The sequence below is a fragment of the Acyrthosiphon pisum genome, chromosome X, assembly GCF_005508785.2.
Source record: "Acyrthosiphon pisum isolate AL4f chromosome X, pea_aphid_22Mar2018_4r6ur, whole genome shotgun sequence".
NCBI lineage: Eukaryota > Metazoa > Arthropoda > Insecta > Hemiptera > Aphididae > Acyrthosiphon > Acyrthosiphon pisum.
Window position 1 is genome coordinate 62,911,444 of NC_042493.1, and position 25,306 is coordinate 62,936,749.

The 25,306-nt window shown below is 27.4% G+C and overlaps 1 protein-coding gene across 1 annotated transcript; it reads right to left on the minus strand.

The window, feature by feature from the left end:
- Positions 1-873: 873 nt before the first annotated feature.
- LOC100160994 (alpha-tocopherol transfer protein) lies at positions 874-25,056 on the minus strand. Its single transcript, XM_001949515.5, has 7 exons — positions 24,073-25,056; positions 21,548-21,642; positions 9,046-9,193; positions 3,499-3,692; positions 3,259-3,369; positions 2,429-2,573; positions 874-1,093 (listed from the first exon to the last, which is right to left on the minus strand). Exons 1-7 carry the CDS (start codon positions 24,290-24,292, stop codon positions 1,056-1,058), a joined length of 951 nt encoding a protein of 316 aa, XP_001949550.1. The 5' UTR covers positions 24,293-25,056; the 3' UTR covers positions 874-1,055.
- Positions 25,057-25,306: the final 250 nt, after the last annotated feature.

Genomic DNA, 25,306 nt, shown 5'->3' on the forward strand with positions numbered 1-25,306 from the left:
CTCCACACAGAATCTAAAATCAATAGTTTACTTTTATATAGGTACTATATCTTATTCTATTCAGATACCTAATACTGGTTCCTATATATAATCATATTGGTATGTTTATAAAAGTGGATAGAAAAATTGCTAAATTGTTTGTGTCTATATAGTTATCTTGGTAACTTAATATAAATTATATACTTAATACATAATTTATTACTAATAAAACTGATTACGTATAGTACTATCCAAGGTGGATATATTATATATATATATATATATATATCCACCTTGGTACTATCTATAATCAGTATAATCAATGCTGATACAATCCAGTATTGTAAAATGAAAGTATCACGGCGTCGTGGATAGGCAACTTAAAGTTCCACCACTGTCGTCGTTTGTTTATGGAAAAGAATTAAATTGTCAACATGAACCCATTCAGCACTATTGATTCTCAGGAACAATTTTTAATACTATTTTTAAAATCATTTTGGTTACAACAATAGTTTTATGTAGGTAATATAATAACAGATAATAGTTTGAATTATGAAAAAGTCAAGTAATAGCGCAAGATACGCGAAAAAATTATATTCTCTCAACACTCAATTTATTTCGTGAGATATATTATAATATATTGTTATTACCAATCAGTAATAATATTATAGGTACCTATTTTAATCCCTAAAAAAAGATGCATCAACAATTATTAACTAAAATATAATCCAAATTGTTACATTATACTTAACTCCATGCTTTGTATTTTAATTATTATTACCTAAGTAAAAACATGATTAAATAATGTTAATTTTTTTGTAAAACCACATAGATATAAGGTATATATAATATATATATAAATATATAAGGCAAAATAGTATAAAAAAATGAACGTCATGGATGATCAATGTCATGGATTTATTTAAATACTTTATGATATAATATATTTATTGAAAATGAAATAATAAAAATGATAAACATGAACCAAAAATTAAAAAGGATAAGACTTAAAATTTAAAAAAATTATATGAGTAATTAGTAATTACAATAGTATCACGTTTCAACGAGACTTAAAATCATTTAGGATCAATGGAATAACCCAAGCTTTCCATTTCTGAAACAAAAAAAAAAAATTGTATTATTATATATTATTGTACACCATAAAATATTAGAAATTACCAAATTAACATTTAATATGTTACAGCTAAACGAATAATTAGAACTACGTAGATTTCGAAGATATATGTTCAACGATGCGACGTCTGACAATATTTTTAATAGTACCTATGATCGATATTCAGTATTGGAACTATATTAAATAATACAATATGAACTGTCTTTAAATTAATAAATCTAATCGCATTAAATAACACATAAGTACTACATAAGTTTGACAGCGTGCTGGTAGTATCAACTGATGACGATTTTTACAAAAACGTCACACTGCATGTCACACGTGCATCTGTCATATTTAGTTTAAATTACGTACCTACTCTTTACCCTCTGAACTAATCAAGTTATACAGTGCCATAGTGTGTAGTACAATGATTGACGGCAAAAGAGTCGTATAGTTTCATTACTCTCTAGGATTTTTTTTCAAGCAGAATGCAAAATTACAATATCGTGTCGCCTCAACGGACAAAGTAGGTATATAAACTATAGGTATTTATCTTTTTAAATCGATTAAATAAAATATATATTTATTTTATTATATAAGTGCCTAGGTAGTTTTCCTCTAAATTATCGAATTTACATCCTCGATACGCTCTCACCATTGGGAGAAATGTAATTTTAACAACGACTGAGTTACCGAGATAAATCTAACACCCTCCAGAATATATATTATATACTCATATACTTATATTTTTACGTAATAATCAATACGTATATTTTTGTGTACACTGTACATTTTATGTATTATGGCACATGGCACACCAATATAACTTCAAATTATCCAACGATAACCATACTTAATACGTTATCAACACAATAATATCATAAGTATTTCGAAATTACTAAAAAGTATAATATAACATAATATACGATGAGATTAACCAAACTAATTTCATTACCTACCTACTTTCAAATAGATAATTGTCTTTTTTTAGAAAATAACGTGTTATTGGTTTTATGCTGATAATAAATGCATTATTCGAAGATGTTTTCATTATATAAGTCTGTATAAGTAAAAATAATACACAACACGCGTACTATTAAGTATTGGTAAATATTTATTACATATTATTTTACTTATGCATTTTCCTTTAGGTAGTTAATTTACCGAACCCAATTTGCCTGACTTCAACATAGGCACAACTATCTACGCAACAACATAGATGTCATTCAAACTGTTATAATAATTACTATCATAAAACGTAGACAATTAAGTTTCCAAGCTTTTTAAGGTCAATCGACAAACTGTTATTATCGTATTATTGTATGTACCTACCTTTTACTACTGCGGCATTGTTCTTCAAATTAATAAACCAATGTTGATAAGGATAATTCGGACGCACTCCACCGTATACTTTTGGCAAATATCTCGGATCGATGTGTTTGTGCAAAGAGTCCATATTTTTACCGTGGAAAAATAACTGTAAACATAAAACACATTAAATTATTTAATAATACCAATAAAATATACAAATAATAAAATATTTTATGTATAAAATGGTAAAATATAAAAAAAAAAAAAACTATAAAAAGTTCAAATAGACAAACTGAAACTTTTTGTAAATAATAAAGAAAATGTATTGAACAACCTGCATATCCCAATATTATATTTACATTGTATTATTTACGAATAGGTACCTATAGATATACTGTATACAATTTGTCTTATTTAACACATTTATAATATTATAATTATGACGATTAAAAATTAAAAACTAGATAATAATTTATAGTTAATCCAAAATATTTTAAAATTAAATAACGACAGCATAAATATTTGTTGTCAATGCATAATCAATTATACTGAATCATTATTGTACGGTGCAGCTCAAGAATGATCAGTTTCTCCTACGATACCCACTCGACAAGCGCAATTTACTTTTATTAAACGCAAGAAAATATATTATTATGGCAATATCGATTGATCGCAATTATATTATGTTTACGATGTAAATCGAATCATCCCTTCAACTGTTATAATAACAACTTTGGTGATACAAGTATACAGCACAACATAATTTCAGTATATTTCAACCGTATGACACAATATTTAGATTTAGCTTTTTCCAGCTTATAGAAAATAATATATAATATTATAGTACGTACCATTTCGTTATAACGCTTGCCCAAAAACGGCTTAAAGAGATTGAACGCCGTTTCGAATACCCACGACTCGTTGATTATGTGAATCGCGTACGTTTTCATCGGTATGCTATACTGTGGGACGGATAAAAATAATAATATATAACGTATATTGCACAACATGGTTATAATAATAATATGATGCGATGGCATTATTTATTTTTTTTTGCCGACAAGGGTAAAAGCAATCAAAAATCAACATACGACGATGAGGTCGAAAATCGTAGAAACGACTTTTGGAGTGATTTGGTAAGCGTGCTGAAGCGTGAATCCGTTCATATCGAATATGACCACCCCTCCGAGTATTTGAGCTATCGGTTCTAAAATTCCAAGCTCTAACGTGGCCAGCGACGCTTTAAGTATTTCGTTCATGTCGAAGTCGTTGGTGTCCCAATTACCTGAGAACATAATAACAAGTCAACGAATCAAATACATATTTTGCAAAACGTCAATTAACCGAGACTATAAGGATGTAAATATTATTATTTATCGCGTTCCAGTGATAATTAGGTTAACCTACAATTTTTATTCAGTGAAATATATTGCACCGTGAAACGCAAGTATCACAGAACAATAAATATAACTCAAAGGAATAAAGCAACCATACGAATGTTGTGTTAATATTAATTATTATTAATTGTCAAAATTATTAATAAAAGTATAAACGAATATGTATGTACCTAAGTACAATACATGACTCTATATGATGTCTATTAAAAGAGACTTGACGGAAACCTAATTATTTGTCGGGCATTTACTATTTATATAAAAATGCGCTTTTAAGTTTTTATAATTTTTAATACTCTTTTAATTTTTTATCTACGTATTTAAATTTGCATTATATATGCGTAGACTTTTTGCTAAGTAGTAAAATTAAACAAAATCTCTCAGCGATTTCCAGTTGATAATACCTATCTATAATAAGCAGGTACGTTTATAAATTAGATAATGTGGTTTTTATTTTTATTGTTTGGTTAAGATAAGCAGTTTCTATTTTCTATTTTTTATTTACTCGTATTGAGAAAAATTATTTTAACAGAAAAACAAAATGTTGAATTTTAAAAACAGTAAAATTATTTAAGTAAAAAAAAACATCAGCAATATATGCAATGATACAATTTAAATTTATATGAATACATATGTGTGATCATTTACCAGATAATCAATGAATATCATTAATCAATATAGTGATGAAGCAAATAATGACAAAAAAAATATAACAATGCAAAATATTTTTTTGTTTTTAAACATTAAATGTTAATTTTTTAAAAATTAAGATAATTAATTAAACAAAATATATATATATATATTATATTATATGTTGTTTATATATATATTTATTTTATATTTAAAAAGATTAAAAAAAAATGTAAAAATAGAAATAACATAATACAACGTTTTTATTAAAAGGATAATATAGGTATACAACTATTACCTATGCATATGTATGGTGTAACATAAAACGTATAAGCAATGTGAAGGAACCTGTATAATTTTTAAAAATATATCAACATAATGTTAAATTTTATTTATTATAATTATATAATTATAGTTGAAAGATAAAATTCAAAATTTTGAAGGCTGATATTTTTTATTTTATTTTATTTTATAGGTCAGTAAAATTTTATAAAATATTATTCAAAATCCATAAAAAAAAAACGATAAATTAAACAAAGGTGGAATTTTAATATGTATAATATTGCAAATTATCGTTATTTAGGTACCTATCATAAAAATAAATCATGTCAAACTGCATACAAATATCTACAAATCTAGGGATATTAAGTCCACAATCGTTAAGATTAAAGTTCATAAAGATTAATTATTGTTATTATAAACCTAATAAAAACGAAGTACATTTATTGGACATTTTCATACAGGTACCTACCTAATAAATGTGACAATGTGTTGGGAAAAAGGTGGGTGAAAACATTAGAATGTATAAAATGTTAATAAATCTGTTAAATGTCGACTTCAATATAATTTATAGGTAACTGTTGTATATTGTTCTCAACTTATAAAATTAATATTATAAAATAAGAATAATTAATTTGCAAGTTTCGAAGTTTACAATTTCTTTGTTTTTTAGAAAGTTAAGTAAGACTGCAATGAAGTATAAATGCATTGAATTATTTTTAATTAGTAATAGGTTAAAGATTTCATATACATTTTAATTATTCAGAAGAAACCATATTATATTATGGCCACACTACTTGCACAACTGATATAGTTATGCCACTGAATTCTTTGTAAAGAACACGGTTAATTAAAAATTAAACAACTAACAAATAAATCCTAAATTTAGTCAAAAGGTTTTGACGAAAATTATTTATTTATCGTAAAGTCAGTTTGATGAACTTTAAATTACTCAAGTAGTTAATAATTCCAATTATAGTTGCATCAACTACAAACTCACAAGAGGGCAAAACTTATAATATTTTAATCCCTTTGCATATTTTTCCGACAGAAAAGCAGCGTATTAATGACTAATGAGTACATTACGTGCAAGAGAATTATTAAAGTCACAATAGACTTCAAATACCATACGAGAACGCTGTTGGATTTGCCACTATTAAATTCCTCTACACTACCGCTAAATAAACGTGTACAATTTTACTACCCCGACCGCATAGGAATTTACACTTTGCTGATATTTTATAAATAGGTAGGTACAATACATTTCTACCACATATATTTCGATGTAACGACATTATAATTTGTTCATTTGAACTTTTAAGGTAAACTAATATAATTTTTTAATTTTTATTTGAATATTTAGTCATTAAATTGTTATTTTATTATTTTTTCGACATTTGTTGATTTATTATTATATTTATTACTTGTTGTTATTATTGTGACTAAACTGCGATGATAACCAATAAGTTATATTTATTATTACCATAAATGTACCAACGCTTCATGTGAATATGTGATAATAACTAATTGTATTGTTACATTAAATTATTTATTTATATCAAAACATGTTTACTGCTCAGTGCTCACACTTGAAACGTACGCCTATAAAGTTACCAGGGACTGGAACCGAACCTAAAAGAACCGGTTCTGGAACCGGAACCTTTAAAATATTAAGAACCGGAACCGAAACCTTTATTTTAATATAATAAAGTACCGGAACTGAACCGGAATTTTTAAATTAAAAAGGTACTATTAGGTTCAAAAATAAAATAATTTTATTTATCATATTTAAAGGTATTACGGTTTTGTGTATAACCTATGTAGTATGTATCTATGATATATTATGAGTTTTCTAATATTTCTCATACCTCAATTAACCTAACCTAACCTAACCTCAATTATACCCACATTCTGGATGACTATTTGAAATTATTATACTTTTTGGTACCGAAATTATCTGGAACCGGAACCTAAATTATTTGGAACCGGTACCTTTATTTTTTTTCATCAAAGAACCAGAACCGAACCGGAATCGTTATTTTATTTTTGGAGAACCGGTACCGGAACCGATACTGATAAATTTAAAAGGTTCCAGTCCCTGAAAGTTACTATAGATACTCGTAAAATGTAATACACACAAAGATGATTTTACTTATTGTCTTGCAATATGAATTACTTACTTATTCAAGTACAATAATTGTGTATTTATGTATTATAAGGATCCAAAACAGACAAAAAGACCTTCATAGAATTGATATTATTATTATTGTATTACCTATATTATTATATTATATTATATTATAATTATTAATTATCATTATCATTTGATGAAAGACGTAATACGTATATTATAATAGTGCGCAAAGATTAATGATTATTCACGTCACTGCAGGTTGCACTTTGTTTTACAATAATTATTATTATCTGCATGCACACCGAGGCAAAGTACCCTCGAAGGTTATCACTGTTGCCTGCATATTTCCAACTTGTTCCTTTGTTGTTACTTGTTATGCATTTAGAGATGGGTAAGTAGTGTGGTACCCCCTTCCAAATTTAAAAATATAAACCATTGCGTCATATGATTAATTATTGTCCTAATTATTAAAGCAACGTGTATCTCATTTTTTTTAATAAACACGACCTTTGATTAGTTCTTTGGGGGAAATACTTCTAAACGGTATAGGTATCTGTTATATTATATTTCGTACCAATCCACGATAAACTATAGTGCAAGTACTAATATAAAATAATTAATATAAACTGTGTGCACCTACCTACGCAGGTATATACGTAAATAACTAGGACACACAAGGAAATAAGAGATAACTTATTAAGATGAAAAAATTATTTAGATTTATAATTTTAGTTAAGCTATGTTAACATTAGATACATTTAGATAGTTCAAAAATCATAAAATTATATAATATTTCATTGTTGAAACACTATAACAATGTAACATGACGTTATAAAATATTGAATTATTTACATAGATAATATAATATTCATAAAGAAAAATTATTATTACTGATTTCACAAGTACCTAGACGTAAACTAGGTATTTTGTAAAATATTTAAAAATAAGTAATGCCAAAGCTTTGTGTCGTCTGCAGATATGGTATAATCACCAGCAACTTTAAATTTTAAATGTAATTCTGAAAATCATTAAAAATCATATAAAAGAGATAAAACATAACTATATAAATAAGTATAGGTAGGTACAATACAGATATATCAACCGACGTTGATGTAGGTAATTACTATTTACATCAAATACGTTTTTCCAAGGATTTGAAAATATATATTTACTATTCAGTAACTATACGTTGTACTGTAACGTACGTTGTTTTTATGAAGTCTACAATTCCTTTAATAAACAATTATTTTTGGCCAATGTAGTATAATTTTATTCGGTTTAAAAATGTCCTTTATAGTTTTATTACGCATCGCCATATAGGAAAATGTTTATTTTTTTCGTGCGTTTAGTTTCAATTTATACTGATTGAGCATAAAAACATTTGTTTTATCTCTTATTGATGATACCTTTTTCATATCAAAATAGGTACATTTAGATGTTCTAATACTTTTTCATGACAATACCTACTTCTTAGAGTACCTAATTATTTAATATTACAAGGATTTAATATATTATAGATATAATAGTTGGCTGTATACTGTTTTATAAATAAGGTTATGTACCTACTTATATAATAAATATTTATAAATATTGTACATAGTTAAGAAACATAAATTATAAAATATAATTAGTATTTATTATTTAGAATTTAGTATGAGTAAGTTCAAAACAAATACAAATCATAAATAGTATAATTTCATGCACATTTCTCCTAACATTATAGCAGTAAGTTTTAGAATTTTTTCTAATAACTGCCAACTGTATATAAAATATAACATTATATAGTTCCAGCTTATTTAGCAAAAGTCTGCTTAATTGAGTAAGTATCACAATCACATTATATATCACATACGCCTATATTTATTTAGCGTAATATATTGACTATCCAAATTACGTTTTGTTACAGTCAATGATAATATCGATGAGGACTATAAAAATGTATGATTTATATATATATATATATTCATATATTATATTATAATAGTAGGTATATATAATATAGTGTGCAGGTATACATTCTTTTCTCGTAAATGTATTGTTAATTAATCATTTTTAAAAAACGTGTGACACACTAACACTATTCATCATACACGATGAATATGAAAAATAAGCATTTTCCATTTACGGTGTTTGTAGAGAAAAAAAATACAAATTGGGTCAAATTTTAAGTAGTAAAAAGTGTATTATAAAATTGTACATACCTAATTTATAAATTAAAATTCGTCTGCCTGTCTGTTCTTTATAAGGAAGAACGCTTAGTACTTCTGAATCGGCTATGAAAGACAAATCTAATGGGTTTATTGTGTAGTAATCTGGATGACTTTCTCTAAATCTGTAGTAATTCACGAACTGTAACAAAAAAGCAAAAAACAATAATAGGTTAGTATAGAATAATATGTAACAAATTACAATTAAATATGAATTAACCACTTTCGCTAAAAAAAAAAAAAAATTCTAGTTAAATAAATATTAAAAAATAAAAATAAATCGATCAATTATTATTATATTCAGATTTAAAAACTATATAGGTAATACGAATCACAAATACAATATTAGTTCAGATTATGCATATAGGTAGGTATTACGTAATAGTAATGTACAATTATTCCGTAAAAGATTCGCGTCTAAATAAATACATTAATTGAAAAGCTAAAAATCAAACTTTTGAATGAGTACCTAATACCTATAACTGAATACTGTTATTCGATAGAAAGTTCAAAAATCCAATTCACTGCACTGATTCAGTGATTCAAATCAATATATTATAATTTTGTGTTGTGTATACCAAAACTTAGGTATTACATCAGCATCGGCATGCCAGCGTAAAAATAAAGTTAAGACATAATATTTGTTTATGGGAGATAATATAAAAAAGCCTCTTGCAAAAGTACATAATTCGGGATTCTTTATAAACCTCGTGCGTAATATGTTTGATATAATATAAATTTGCTTATCAACATATCAATCGTTAAGCCAAATTTAACGAACCATTCAATTTTGCTTAAAATGCATAACACTATTGTACCATGCAATTTTAATCAATCAAAATATGCGTGATTGTGGTTTACATTGAACGATAATTTTGACCACAATTAAAAATAAAAAGCTAGGTGTAATATACATTGAGTACATTTTTATGTAATATATGTCTATATATCTAATATATATATCTATATAGATGATATTTTGTATTAATTACAAAACGCAGTTGCGTATATTTTACCAAACCAATCTCATTAAGTATGGATATAAGGCACACAAAATATGTTTTTTTTTCAAAACTAATTATGTGTACATTTCATTGGTTACTATAATAGCCTAACATGTTTTGAATGTTTCGATTATAATAGATTAAATTAATAATTTAAGCCAATTATGAAATCGAACAAACCGTTACTAATAAAATTCCCTTTTCGCCGCCTCTGGCTTCGTAATTATTTCACACACATTTCGCTTTAGCTAACACAATAACATACGTGTAAATCAGTAAAACATAACCAATGTATACCATACTACCTCTGCTATATTTGCATAGGTATTTAATTTATATTATCTTAATATTTTATCAAGGAAATTTTGAGTATTTACCGAGATTTTTAAACAGAAATAAAATAAGCTAATTATGTAACAACAAAAAGCTTAATGAAATCGCACAATGTATAAAAATGTGTATAATATAATATGGTGTCTATAATCTAAATAATAATAAATAATAACCTACGGACTGTATGAGTATAATAACAATTATTATTTATCATTAATATTTAATACAACTTTATAATCTGCAAAGTATTTAAACAGCCTAAAATAATGTTTTCTGACAAATACTTCCTCCTAATTAGTAATAACATGTATTTAAGACAAGAAAATGTCTGAAAAACTATCATGACTAAATATGATGTAAAATACAAAAATATAAATAGTCTATTGTTAGTGTTTATTAAAAATAATGAATAAAACATCTTCAAAATGTATAAAAGAAAAAGTTAGAATATTATAAGTCCGCTGGGGCTGCTCACACTATCGCCGTGCGGTGCCTATTCACGAACTACATTAGCGCGACAAAACCACGGTCTGTGTTCATTTGGGAATAATGAACAACCAAAACCAGTTGTGATAACTCTGTATTTTGATAATATTTATAAAATTTTAAATTTTAATTATATTTTAATACTTTATAAAGTATTTTAATAATTATATTATATATTTATACTATTTTAATATAATAATATATTATAATAAGTATACTAACCTAACCTTAATATTAAGATAAAAAAGGTGGGCAAGTAGTATTATTGTATAAAAAAACAATTCTGAGCGCAGACGGTATGTCAGTCTAAGTATAAGACATTTTATATACTTATATCTATAGACTATAGTATTAAAAAAAAAGATTTTTTTTTTGTTGATAAAGGTAGTTAATCTTATAAGGAATATTGTATTACATTTTAAAGTCTTAGATATAAAAAGAAAAATTTTTATGAATTCTTAACTCAAGATAATTTGCTAATTTTCATGATTTTTCTATATTTTGTCAATTTTTGAACTTTAAATGCTTATAAAACAAAAACTGTGACTAAAGATTTTTAATATTTTTCAAATTTCATTGTAACAATATAGTAGGAGCCTTGTATTACATTTTCAATTATTTTTACTCAAAAAAACTAATAAAATTGGAAACTGAAAATGTCCTTAAACAGTTAAAAAAAAATCAAAATATTTTGAAAATTTTATCGTGCATAGAAAATTCGAATATAAACAATAAACCAGTGAAAATTTCGTGTATATACGGTGGTCATTTGTCTTAGAGTGGCACCAAAAACCAATATCGATTTTGTCAAAAACCGCTTTTGCGTAAAAATTCCCGTTTTCCCTTAATTTTTATGTTGTTTTCCCGGCGCCTTGGAAAACTAGTGAAAATTTTAAATGTTGACCTCCCCAATGCACCAACTAGATTCACTTTCCCATCAAACAAGATAGGTACTGTTGAAGAAAATCGAAGCAGTTTTACTGCCCCAAACCATGATGACAGACACAAAAATTAAAAAATTAAAAAATTAAAAATTAAAAATAAACACCCATTGTAAAATCAATTGATTGTAAAATAAAAAGAAAATTTTAATATTAGGTTACCTATTATAAATATTTTTTTTTGTTGCAGAAAATATTTGATTCAATTTTCAACGTTTTAAGTGGATTCTGGTATTTAGAAAACTTGTATTTAGTTGGTACTTTGAGAGATAAAATTATATGCGAATATTTACGCAACAACTATCATTTTGGAATAAAATCAATTTATTGTTTTTATTGTAGGTACCTAATTCAGAAAAGAATAACCATAAACTTCAATTTTTCACCAAATATTTTCTAGTCATGATATCATTTTAAAAATATTTTGGCTTTATATATCTAACTTGTCCAATTATAAGTTATAAAAATCGGTGTATTACAGTTTCAAACATTTTGACTTATAAACAAAAATAGCATTATACGAAAAAGCTGGAAAGTGGATGTCGCTCTACTGTACAATAGTAGGTTACAACTTACAAGTTAGTCACTGTAATGGATGGTGTTAATTGTTGAATATTTTAATTCAATGATATAAAATAATTGTATACGAATAACGATTCTGAGCGAAGACGGTCCGTCAGAATAATATAATATTACTAAGTAAGTATATTTTATGATATTACTGTGATTAAAGTAATTAATTTGAGTATTAGGTAGTCATTAATATACATAATATACTACAGTAGGTTAAATTCATTTTTGCCAAAAAATTACATTTGAAAATGTCATTGTGTGTAAAAAATATAATTATATACTCTAAAAGTTTCATATATCCCCGAAATCCGAATAATAATATATTTAAATTACAACAAAATAACTAAAAACGTTATTCTTGGTTTTAATATGTAATTTCATCCAAATTGTATTTTAAATGTCTGTAAAAAGTAACTGTGTCTATATTTTTTTTGATTTTTTAGTTTCAGTATGAAATATTTATGAGAATCTTTGTTTTAAATTCTCAAAAGGTGATGACTGATGACAGACAAAAAAAATAAATAAAAAACACACATCATTGTAAAATCAATATATTCATCGCTCCGCTCAGAATCTAAAATCGGAAAAAATGTATAAAAGTCGAAAATTCCAAATGTTTACAAATAAGATAAAAAGATCCAACTTATTTAGAAAATAATGTTGGCGACTAAAAATTTATAATAATATAGACAAACAATTATTTTATCATCCATTATTATTTTGACATAGGTACCTACTTAGTACTTAGTGTCGATGTAGAGCGTGTACCACGGCTTATATTTAGTCTTATGAATCTTATTTTAATATATTGCAAATATACCGTAATATGTAACTTATTTTAAGTACATTAACCTATTATATTCAAATATGGTCATAAAAAACGTACAGGTAGTAAAAAATATAAGTCAACTATAACTGAGATTATAACTTATTGGTAGGGTTATACCGTTTAGTTAGGATGAATATTAATTATTGGGTAGAAAATTATTTTTAATAAATTAAGTTTTTGACATTAAATTCTGCATAAGCTACTCATATATTTTATTACACCAAACTTTTTCAAAATAATAAACATATCTCAAGTTATTAAAACTATTTAAACTAATAATTGCTTTTTCGTTCCAAACTGAATCACAGTATTTAATAATGAAAATTAATTATGTATTTTGATTCAATTATATCAGTTATTCTTCACTATATCAACCAGAAGAATAGATTTGATGAGTTTCAAGAAACTCTTGACCTTTAAGAAATTATATTATATAAACATTTTATTATCTTGGATGACTTACAGACTACAGTTATGATATTTTATACAAGTATATTAATATACTTTAATAGCTCTTGAAACAATTTATGGCTATATTATAACAAAATATATGAATTAATATTTCATCGTTAAATATTATTAATTCCTACAATGAAAATAAAACATAGCTGCACATTTTTTTATTTTAATTGAATGCTTGAAACGCCTGCAGATTCGAATAATCATTTTTAGCTTTTTGTATATCAGCTTCATTTTAGTGCAACGTTTACCAGGTACCTACACTACACAGTACTACATTCGATTTTTAAACAACTTTTACTTTTACCTATATACAATGCACACTTACGAATTTTAACATTATGTTCTGGTAATGCATGTGCATACTAATCTACAAGTCACGTACAAACGAATTTTACAAATGCTCAATAGTTTACATACTCCATAGTCATATTTAAAATTAAACTTTGGGTTAAGTATGAAAAATTTTAGTAGCTATAAAAACGATAATATAAATATATTTTCATCTTAATATCTACACATTTGTATTATAAAACTACATTTTTTGCGTTTCATTATAATCAACCTCGAGTTTTTATATGAAATTCAAGGTTGTTTAAAATGTTAAACAAAACACACTTAATTAATGTTATAAAATATTCGCTGACATAGTGATACTGTCAATAATACTACCATGCTAAGAATATGACAATAATAATACGTATGTATGCATTTAGACACATGTTTACATAGCTATATGGTTTATATTGTAAACATTTTTGTCGTTGGTATGGTAGATATAAAAGTAGGCACTAAATATTTTTGAGCTATAAAATGCATAATATGCCTTATTATGGCTTAATTATTTAGATTAAAATCTTACAATCACTACATCACTACCAATTTTTTTAGAGGATAAGAGTTTCTTAAAGATAATTTATTAATTTATGCATTTATCATTATATTAGTTCTACCGTAAACATAATTGTACAAACAGTAATTTTCGTAATAAGAATATAATTTGATGAACCAATATACATTTATTATATATTATAATAGTCATAATGTTGCATATACGATATAATTTGAAACATTTTATAATGTATATCATCTGCATTTTTAATAATAATACTTTTTTGAAACTTTATACTTTACATTTATTTATTTTATTAATTGATATGAATATCAAACAAATAAAGAAAATATATTAGGCATGACTTTATATTAGTCTAGTGCTTTTTCTATCATAAGTAGAAATAATAAAGATAAAAATAATATTTTGAAAGACAGTAACTGAAACATTAATATTATTTTCACTAGTTAAAATAAAAATTTAAAATGCTAAATAGACAGTTTTAGATTTAAATAAATTTCAAAACATTTAGCTTAAACATTTTAGTGTTCATTACGTATATGAAAAACAGTTAAGTTTAAAATCTATTACATATTTTTCATAACTTACACTGTAAACATTATTTTAATTGAACTTGGAAATAGATTCAAAAAAATATATATATGAATAATGAGTATAGTGGAAAATGATGTGTCTATAATATATTATTTAGAAAAAATTAATATTATAGGTACTGCAATAATTTATTTTTAATTTATAATCTATTCAGAATTTAACTAAGTTATAATTTGAGTAATTATTTGAAAAATAATTCATTAGTAGCATTTTAGAAATAGTAAGAGAATAGTAGAATTAAAAATATTGTTTTAAAACTATACCTACAATTTTCACTTAACTCCAAATTTTTTTTAGCTTTAATAATTTATTCTAAAACAGAAAACTAAGTCGTTAAAAGTTTTTTTGTAGATTTAGAAGGCCTATAAAGTAATTTTTCTAAACGACCGCGATATTTGGGGCCACAGAAATGTGGTACGGATAAGCTGATAACATTAAATTTGATGATTTTTGTCCAAACGTATATTTTTATACAATTATTCTATACGTACAGCTAATCAAACTAATCCCATGACAAAAAAAGATTTTTCTCGGTCGTAAATCGTATATGTAGGTACTCGCCGACTTGGACAGTTTCAAACAATTTCGTTTGTCTAATTTACCTGCATCAGCAGCAGTTGATTGTACAACCACGTAATGGAATACAATAATAATAATAATGAGTGAGTACCTAGTATAATAATACTATACCTATATTATATTATAACAGATTATATGACACGGCGCCTATGGCGTATGATATATTATTATTATTATTTTACTCTTGCTACATCCTGTACAGAAATAAAACGTCCCGTAGACGAAGACGCGGTGTATGCATCGTGAAAGAAAAAAAACGTAAATCTGCGCGGACCGCTGGGGCACACAAACTCTCTGCAATAGCGTTTTCCTTTCACCGTCGGAAAGAAGAAAAAAAACACACACACACATAGCTCTACCCATAACATTATACACATAATAATATATTATTATTATTATATATGCACGGTATACACCACGTTCTGCCACAACGCGTGCGCCAACAGCATTAATATTACGACATCCATTGACGCCGTCGCGTATAACAGGTGTCGTTTCTCCACGGTACGTACATATTATTATATTGTATATTATGACGTGCATTATACGCACACAATCAGCGTTCACGCGCACGCATTGAAGATTGTCCGCCAAGGATGTCGAGACACTTATATTATATAGGTACTTATTCTTTCTTTTCACATTCACGTGAAATAAATTTAGACGATAAACCCGCACATTTTGATTTAATCGAGTTCGTATATTATACACGACACTAGCACTTTTATAAATATATATTATAATAATATAAATATATAATATAGGCAGGTAAGTAGGTAGGTAACCCATATTACAATAATTTAATGGACGCGCTCTAGCAAGAGTATATTAATATAGTCGTATAGCGTACATTGCTCCGGCTACACGGATTGCGAAATTTTGTTTTTTCGCCGAGACCAGCTATATATTTAAAATGCCCCTAATGGCTCAATACTGTTGCTGAAGTTGCGACGATTGTGCATCAAATTAGTCTATGGAATTAATAACGTCGAGGTAGGCACGAAAACCGTATACTATAATATATTAAACGCACACCGACACCGAATGCTCTAGAAACCTGAAACATCGTTATCTACTACACGCACGTCAATTTGATTTATCATTGCGCTATGTGGTAAGACTATATCCACACAAGTGTGCTGATATTTTTATCTAAACGGGGTCCTCATTGAATCAAAAACTAATCAAAACCAAATATATATCAAAGAGTATGATAATACCATCTAAAGATACATGATTTCACATTACTTATATTACATACCTATTATATTTTGTCAAATATGTAAACAATTAAAATTGTTTTATATACCTACACAGTAGATACCGGATGAAATATGATGAATGGAGCAAGTATGTGCTACGATATTATCTGTTTGATTTATTAATAAGAATAATTCATAAAAGTAAATCAAACGTTATTTTTGTTACGCCTGAAATATTGGTGATTTTTCTTAAAATATTTGGGATTACTACACTACTACATTTGTTTTTAAAAGCTCTTAAATAAAAACAGTAGTATTTAGCATTTTTAGTGAATCAACACATATTGATGAATACCTAAAAATAAGCTTATTGGAATATTAATATTTCATTTTTTTACCTTATCATTTTCAAAATATAATTTTTACTTTTAGGTACTCAAAGTCTAATATTATTTTTTAAAAAACAGGCTTCAGCTAAATCTATGAATTAACTGTAAACAAAAAGATATTAAACTTTTTTATGATCTTACAAAACAGAATTATCATTGTAGCACTTAGGTTTATGGGCAATGATACGTTCTAAATCATTTCACCCTAACAAAACTAGGTTATTTTAATATATTTAAGATAAACTACTAATTTTATGCTATTTCTATGTCAGGTGTTATTTTTACAGATCAATATTTAGACGCATGTATAGTGTATACTGTATAGTTTGTCAATATTTATCTAATTTAAAATATTATTATTTTAAAATATTCACGTTATAGATAAATATACATTTTTAGAAGTGTATTTTATGTAAGTACAGCGTATGTCCTCTCTAAAATACACTCAAAGAAAAATTAGTTTAAAGCTTTAAAGGATGATATAATATTGTCCCAACTATAATAGGTAGGTACATATTTCGTATGGACAAAAAAACTGATGTTGGCATTATATTTAACAACAAAACTATAATACTTGAAATACCGCAGTCTGCATTCATCGTAAACTACGTAGGTGCATTCAAGTATAATATTATGAGACATATTGAAAGCCATCGAATTCACTGAACACAATAATCATGATTCATGATTGTATAGCAGGTTGCAGGTATTGAGGCCTAAGATAAATAAAGGGTAACCCTGGACCCTGGTCCAGTTGAGAATCAATGATATAATTTTAAATGAAAACCGGAATGATGACATATTATTGTTGACCGGAAAGTGGTGACGCGAGGTAAACGTGTATGACTATAATGTGTAACGATCGCTACAACATCAAAAATTCTTACATCTATACTCAGGACATTATAACCATGACAGCGGACATGACTGCAAGCGGACAGTTAAGAGTTTCCTAGTTTCCGACTTTATCCCACATAACAAAATAGGTAGGTGTATTAAATATTTTTCCTAAGCGTAAGTACTGAATTCATAACAACTAATGACGATATAAATATTGTCACTTATTTATACAATATTATTACAACATCCGTTACCTACTTCCTGATTAAAACTGTCTTTTATTTTGTTGTTATTTTTCTTAATTGATCGTTTTTGAAACGATTAACCCACATTATACTTATTATACTATATTTACATCTATAGTCCATATTACAATCTTAAATATGGTAATGTATAAAATATAAAATATGTATTATTAAAGTTCCAAATAAAGGTTAATATTAGATTGTTCTACAAATAATTAGAAATGATACTACATAGGTAGCTGTAATTCAAACTTGAAGAATATAGGTAGGTATAATTGTAATATTTTGTATGCCTATTACCTAACCTATTCATATCTAAAATATGACGTAAATAATAATCGGAACAATATAATTGTCTAGTAATTAACGTTTTAAAAATACAAATCATTGCTTAGGTAGTGTTTTTTTTCCACCGAACCTACTTTCGTTTTATTTGTTTAATAAACAAATAAAAAAAAACCAACGAAAATCTTATCAATTAGGTCGAGTTGACTGCACACCATTTCGTGGTCATTGTCGTTTTCCTTGAAATAAAGCTTTAATATACAAAATAATAGAACACACAAGTATTAAGTACTGAATTTAATTCTCCAATACTGTTTTTAAACTTGGATAAATACCGAAGTACTTACTTAAAAGGGTTCCTGAGTCATCATTATTGATAATATATATTTATTATTTAAGCTCTGAGTTTGTTTATGACCCTTAAATCTTAATATACATGTACGAAAGCTAACTAAAACGGTCGATAATTGTTTAATGCTTTTACATAACAATCTTTTTATTTCATACTAAACATAGTTATCAAAACATGTCACACTAATTTACCCATTATTATAAAACATTATTCCAACTGTAAATAACCTAATATATACTATGGAAATTTTTTTAGAATTAATTCAACGTGGTAAATGGTGAAATCAAAACACATAAATCAATGATCCTGTCTGTTGCGCAATCCGTTGGGTACAGTTTTAGCCATGTGAAAAAAAATATATATATTATAGATGTCGAAAATCCATAGTAAGAACATGTAGTATGTAGTCATTAAAAAATCTTCTTAGCTGAGCAACTGACAGCTGACCATATTCAAAACAAATATAACTTAACATTTTAGATTCTCAGCGGAGAGAGGAATGTATTTTTAATATAAATGTTATATTTATACTATATTTATATTTAGTATAAGCTCCGAATATTTCGTATACGATTTATTATACGAAACGAAACACATACACATACTCTTATGCATTATATTTATTTATATATGTAATATATATTGTATATTAAAGTCGTGGCCATTTTCGGCAGTGAATAATGTGTAGAAATGTGTTCATAACAAAACAAACGCACGGAGTTCCGTTTACACTGACATGACTAGATCACGACTTATTTGGTGGTGGTGGTGGTGGTAGAAATAAAGTATACAACATTAATTTTCTAATTTTCTATTAGCATACATCAATTGGATATTGAATTGTGAATGCAATGTGTTTGGTTATAATATATAGTAGTATAGTACTTATAATCTCTAGATGAAGAAACGCCGACGGTGATAAAATATCAACAATGCACAAGCTTTAATAGTTTAATATAGGTATACCTACTCTATCATTTGTTTTCTACTATTATGAGTAGGTACTAGGGTACTTACCCAATTTTCCTCATACTTAAAAACATTGGAAAATAATATCGATGCCATTTTACAAAACAATTTAACGACATTGTTGTTGACACCACACAGGTATAGGTCAAAGATCATTTTTCCATGTGTCCTTCAAACATTAGCTGGTACCTAGATATCCGTCTTTCATAAGACACATCATAGTGCATTATTCACTACGCATAGTAAACTAGCTACCTATAAAGCTATTAATAGTATTAATGTATAATTATTGTTTGTCTATCTCCTGTTTAAGGTCTACCTCGAATGGTATAACTCTTATGAAATCAGAGACTAACAATTTACACGAGATAAGCAGAAATGACAAAACGACCTCCGATGAGTCAAACATAGGTAGGTAGCTATTGATCCCGTAGAGATTCACAAAACAATAGAATCATTTAAACAAGTTATATTGTTGCATTAAATAGAGGAGGATAATTTATAATCTTGTAACACAAGTTACTGTGATTCAATTGATAAGATCCTATACATTTACAATTTTAAGAATGCTCAGTATGATTTTTTTATATTATCTACCAATCTACCTGTATAAAAAAAAGTGTTATTCAATATAAATAATTTACAATTCATAAAGTTAACGAATAAAGGTTAACAAATATTCACTACCTAGGTGCCTATTAAAATATTACAATTTACAATGTTACACATATTGTATTACTTAGTAAAAAAATTAATTAATTTGTATAGGAATTCTATAGGCTAATCAATACATAAATGTATTTATTAGTTATTACTAGGAATTAGGAATGTAACGTAATGGCTACTTAAGTTTTTTGTGCTAAGTACATAATTATAAATAACCATGTGCATTGGTTAGAAAGTACTGCAAAACTATAGGGACGAAATTATAAATTCTCGCTGACATAAATTTATAAAAATATAAAATGATATCGTTATTTTATGTTTATATAAAAGCAAGTGTTTTATTTAATGTGCGTCATTGCAATAATCCTTTGCATTAAAAAATAACTATTAATGCATTCAATGAAAATGTAGACCATTAGTTTTTATTTTGATGTTAAACCATTAAATTCAAAAATTACAAAGATTCTTTATTCTATTGCTTTAAGATTCTGAGTAAAACTATTTGGTTTAAAAATGATTTGATGTGCTTATTAGTTATTTTCATTACATTTCATCAGAAAAACGGTAACAAAAATCCAAAATTAATCTTTAGTAAGCTTGACAAAAGATCGTTTGTCGAAATCTGGATTTTATGTTAACATTTTAAACATTAATATACCTACTCCAGTATTGCTTTGAAGTGAGGTATACGAGTGGGAGTATAGTAGCTGTTACTTATTATTATAGGATTATAAATGTATCCATAACATGTTTTATAATATAATTATTTTAACTAATTATTTTAAATCCCTTTTAAAGTTTTTCAAAAAAGACTATTAATTGATTTGAAATATATCTTAAGTAGACTTATGCATAGCTTATTTTCAACTATTGATTTAATTTCTTAAATTAACTTACTAGTTTGTATGTGGCATTAAGTTTGAAATGTCGAGCTCTTAAAAACCGTAGTAGAAACTTTTCGTCCATTCTGTGTGGTGTAACATCCCCTTTCTCTGAATAAAGAAAAAAATAACATTAAGATTTCCGTCAGAATTTCGCTAAGGTAAACATCAATTAAATGAACGCTCAATAATTTATTATGATTATGAACATTATGAACATTTTAACATCACAATAAGTTTATTTTTTTTATATTTTTCTGGAACATTTTTAGTTCTTAATTATAAACGAAAATTAAACTGAATATAATTGTTTTAATATGATATAAAAATCATTTTCTTCTTACATATAACATATAATATAGGTAGACTTATGAATTTAAATATTCCTCGCACCCTAAATAAATCATTATTAAATTGGTCATAGGTACCTACAAATAATTACGGATTAATAACTATGTATTTATTTCTTAAAATCAACTAAAATATATGTTATATTATTTTTCTTCTATTATTATTTAATGAAGTTAATTTTAGATTAAATGCACGAGAATACTTTTAAAAGACAATCATATTTAAGTTGTACACTGAGCTTTCAAGATAAGTGTAAGTATAGATATTGGCATATTATATGTATTGTATAGGTAAATTATACTTTATATTAATCATTAACATGACACATTCACAGATACAATTTCGTTGTATTTATAAAAAACGTATAGATAAGGTTAGGTAAGGTAAGGTATGGATTAATAACTATAAATTGTATTGTATTATGTTTGTAAATTCATTATTTCTTTTCATACATTATTGTTTTCATAAGATGCAATGATGCAAGTAAATACAAATAGCCAGAAATATGTATCCATAGTATAAATTATAAAATGTATCTGATAACAGATATTCACAATTTTTATTCGATTTTAATATTTTTAAAGACTTAAATCATTTAAGTTAAGATTTAACAATTTATCCAGCAGATACAAATTATACACATTTAACGTTTAAAAAAAACTAGAAATTCCGAGGATTTAAATTTACATTAATTCAAATAAACGAGCACATTGAGGCATGTATAATATAAATGTAAAATGTAATCAAATATTTCTTCGCGAAAATGAGCTTAAATTTATCGCTGAAATAATAATGAATATTGATAGTTTCGTAGTAAATTTAGTAATTCAAAACGGAAGTAATAACGTTAGTATGGAGGACACTTGTGTTTTTTATATTATACTACACATTGTGTATACACGACATGTACCAGATATGAGTATGCTACTATATATATCTGCACAGCTACGAATACAACTAAATGGCATACACATAATATATATTATATTATAAATGTATTAAACAGGAAACGGACTTAAGGCTAATTCCGATAAACCTTGTGGAAGCCCTAAGTGTCCATAAGGAACAATGCAAATTCACCAGATAAGATATTCATTTTAAAGATCAAGGGCATTTGAAGTAGGTAAAATATAAAAACCAGTTGTTGGCATAATACTATAGGTATACATTATATTATCGCGGCGGTTATGCGAAAGCAATTCCCGCGACGTCGTCGGTTATAAACTGGAAAAAAAAAAAAAAAAAAAAAAAAGGTATACATTATATTATGTTTAAATAAGTACCTAGTGAAATTATCATGTATTTCATTATATACGAGTACTGAGTAGTCATTGAAATGTAAATTTTACGTACGTAAATATTGTGGACGCCAATGACCAAGTCTCAAAAATATCACAAATATTAATTAATAATTTACAAAAAAGTTAAATAATATATGTATTATATTACGTGTTCAAAATAATGTTTTTTAGCAATGATCAATATACTCGTAATATAATATGGTTACATATATTTATGAATTTCGATACAAGCCCCAATTTTAATGTGTAGAATTAATATAAAAATTGTTTAGCTCATTAAAATGTTTGAAAAATTGCTTAGAACTATACACTCTACACAATTATTCACTAATATACCTATAGTAATATACAGAAAACGTAGTAAGTACGATTTTTTTTTTTAAATATAGGGACTGTGTGAGATTATTAATTTCAAAAACATATGATATCCATAAGTTCTTTCTGTCTTAGAGATAAAGTATTGTTAATTTATTTAGTGCAAAATCTTAAGTTCAATAAATATATAACTTTTCGCGCTACTTGTGTTGGTTCTTTTATAAACTGTTTTCTAATATTTCCACTTAACAATAATTATTGATTTCAACATTATTAGGCACTAGTTCCCGAAACCGTATCCAAACGAAACGGCGGTAAAGACCACAGACCTATAAACTAATGGTCAGCGCATTCCACACCGCCCTGCCATCAATGCTAGGCGATCATATAACCATATAACTGAGGGAGAAAGAACATGAAGTAGTGAAGGAGCCCGCGCATAAGGAACTGTATATTATATTTTACTGCTTTGTTTCTTTTTTCGCTCACTCTATATCGTACCCCCAGGTTCTCTCTCTAAGCGCGGCTGTCCATTAGTTTAAAGGTCTATGGGTAATGACAGATGACCGCTCACCGTATATCATGTCTTCGAGTTCGGCCACCAATCTGGTCCTGGACTCCTCGGTCTCGCCCACCCGGACACGACCGTACTCGACAACTTCGTCCGGCAACTCGTCCACGTCCACGTCCAGGTCGGCCAGCACGTCGGGGAAATCGGCGTCCGTGCCGACGGGTTTGTGGTCGTCGACGACCGCGGCGATCCGTTCGCTGTTGGCCAATATGAGCTGCGGCATTTTCGGGCGCGTCTTCGTCCGTCCGTCCGTCCGTCCGAGCGTCCGTGTCACGATTGACTGATTGCTGTTACGGCAAGCACATGAAATATCGCGTAGCCGGTTGTGCACTGTTGCTGCCGCCGCGCCGCCGCCGCCGTTCGCCGAAACAACGGATTTGTGCGCGAACAAAATTATATTATTAGTATTGGGCGCAGTAGGTAGGTACCAATGTAGGTAAAACGCACGCGAGCGAACGCGTAAGACTGTTATTATTATTATTGTTGTTATGCGTGTATATAATATTTATATATAAATAGGTTATTTAAATATTATGAGAACACTGTCAATGTCGTCCGTTCAAGGCCGCCCGCGTGAAAACGAACTCCAAACGCTGTGCGAAATTATTTTTATACCTATATAGGTGCGCGCAAGGCGATCGGACGAAAACAAATAAAGAGGGAAACGAAAGAAAAACCGATGTAGGTTACCTCCTCGATAATTAGTAAGCACCAACAATATTATATGATTAATAATAGTATGGTTTAGACTTTTCGCGGCGTGCGCGAGTTTCCAGATAATATCCGACGTGATAGCATACAAAATATCAGAACAAAATCATCGAAATAATATCGCTCTATTAGTGCAATAGCCAATAGTCATAAATTATTATTTATTAATCGAGAACGTAAAGGGTCGACGGTCTGTTGGCGAATGCCAGCGGCGCGCGGCAGTGACGGTGATGACGGCGGCGGCGACTACAACACGATCGCCACAGTGCCTGACAACATGTGTCGTTTTCGGCGGAGGCTGTTGTTGCTTTCCCGCCACGGCGTTGCATCATGGCGGCGGCGCAGCGTTGGCGTTGCATAACGCGTGTGACGGACAGCGCAATACATTTTATACACAATAATATATTTTTATTACATATAATCATAATCATAATAATAATAAAAAAGATAATGATATAAATGATTTCACTCTCTCGCCGACGAAATCGTAACAAGCGTCGTAGCCGTGACGGCGCCGCAGCGTCGG

What these genes read in the sequence shown, in the direction of transcription:
- LOC100160994 (XM_001949515.5), bottom strand. Translation starts at nt 24,292, where the DNA reads ATGCCGCAGCTCATATTGGCCAACAGCGAACGGATCGCCGCGGTCGTC. An exon ending in CGATTTTCGACCTCATCGTC is followed by an intron (nt 3,370 to 3,498) that starts GTATGTTGATTT and finishes TCCGTCCCACAG; the next exon opens with TATAGCATACCGATGAAAAC. An exon ending in CAATGCCGCAGTAGTAAAAG is followed by an intron (nt 1,094 to 2,428) that starts GTAGGTACATAC and finishes TTTTTGTTTCAG; the next exon opens with AAATGGAAAGCTTGGGTTAT.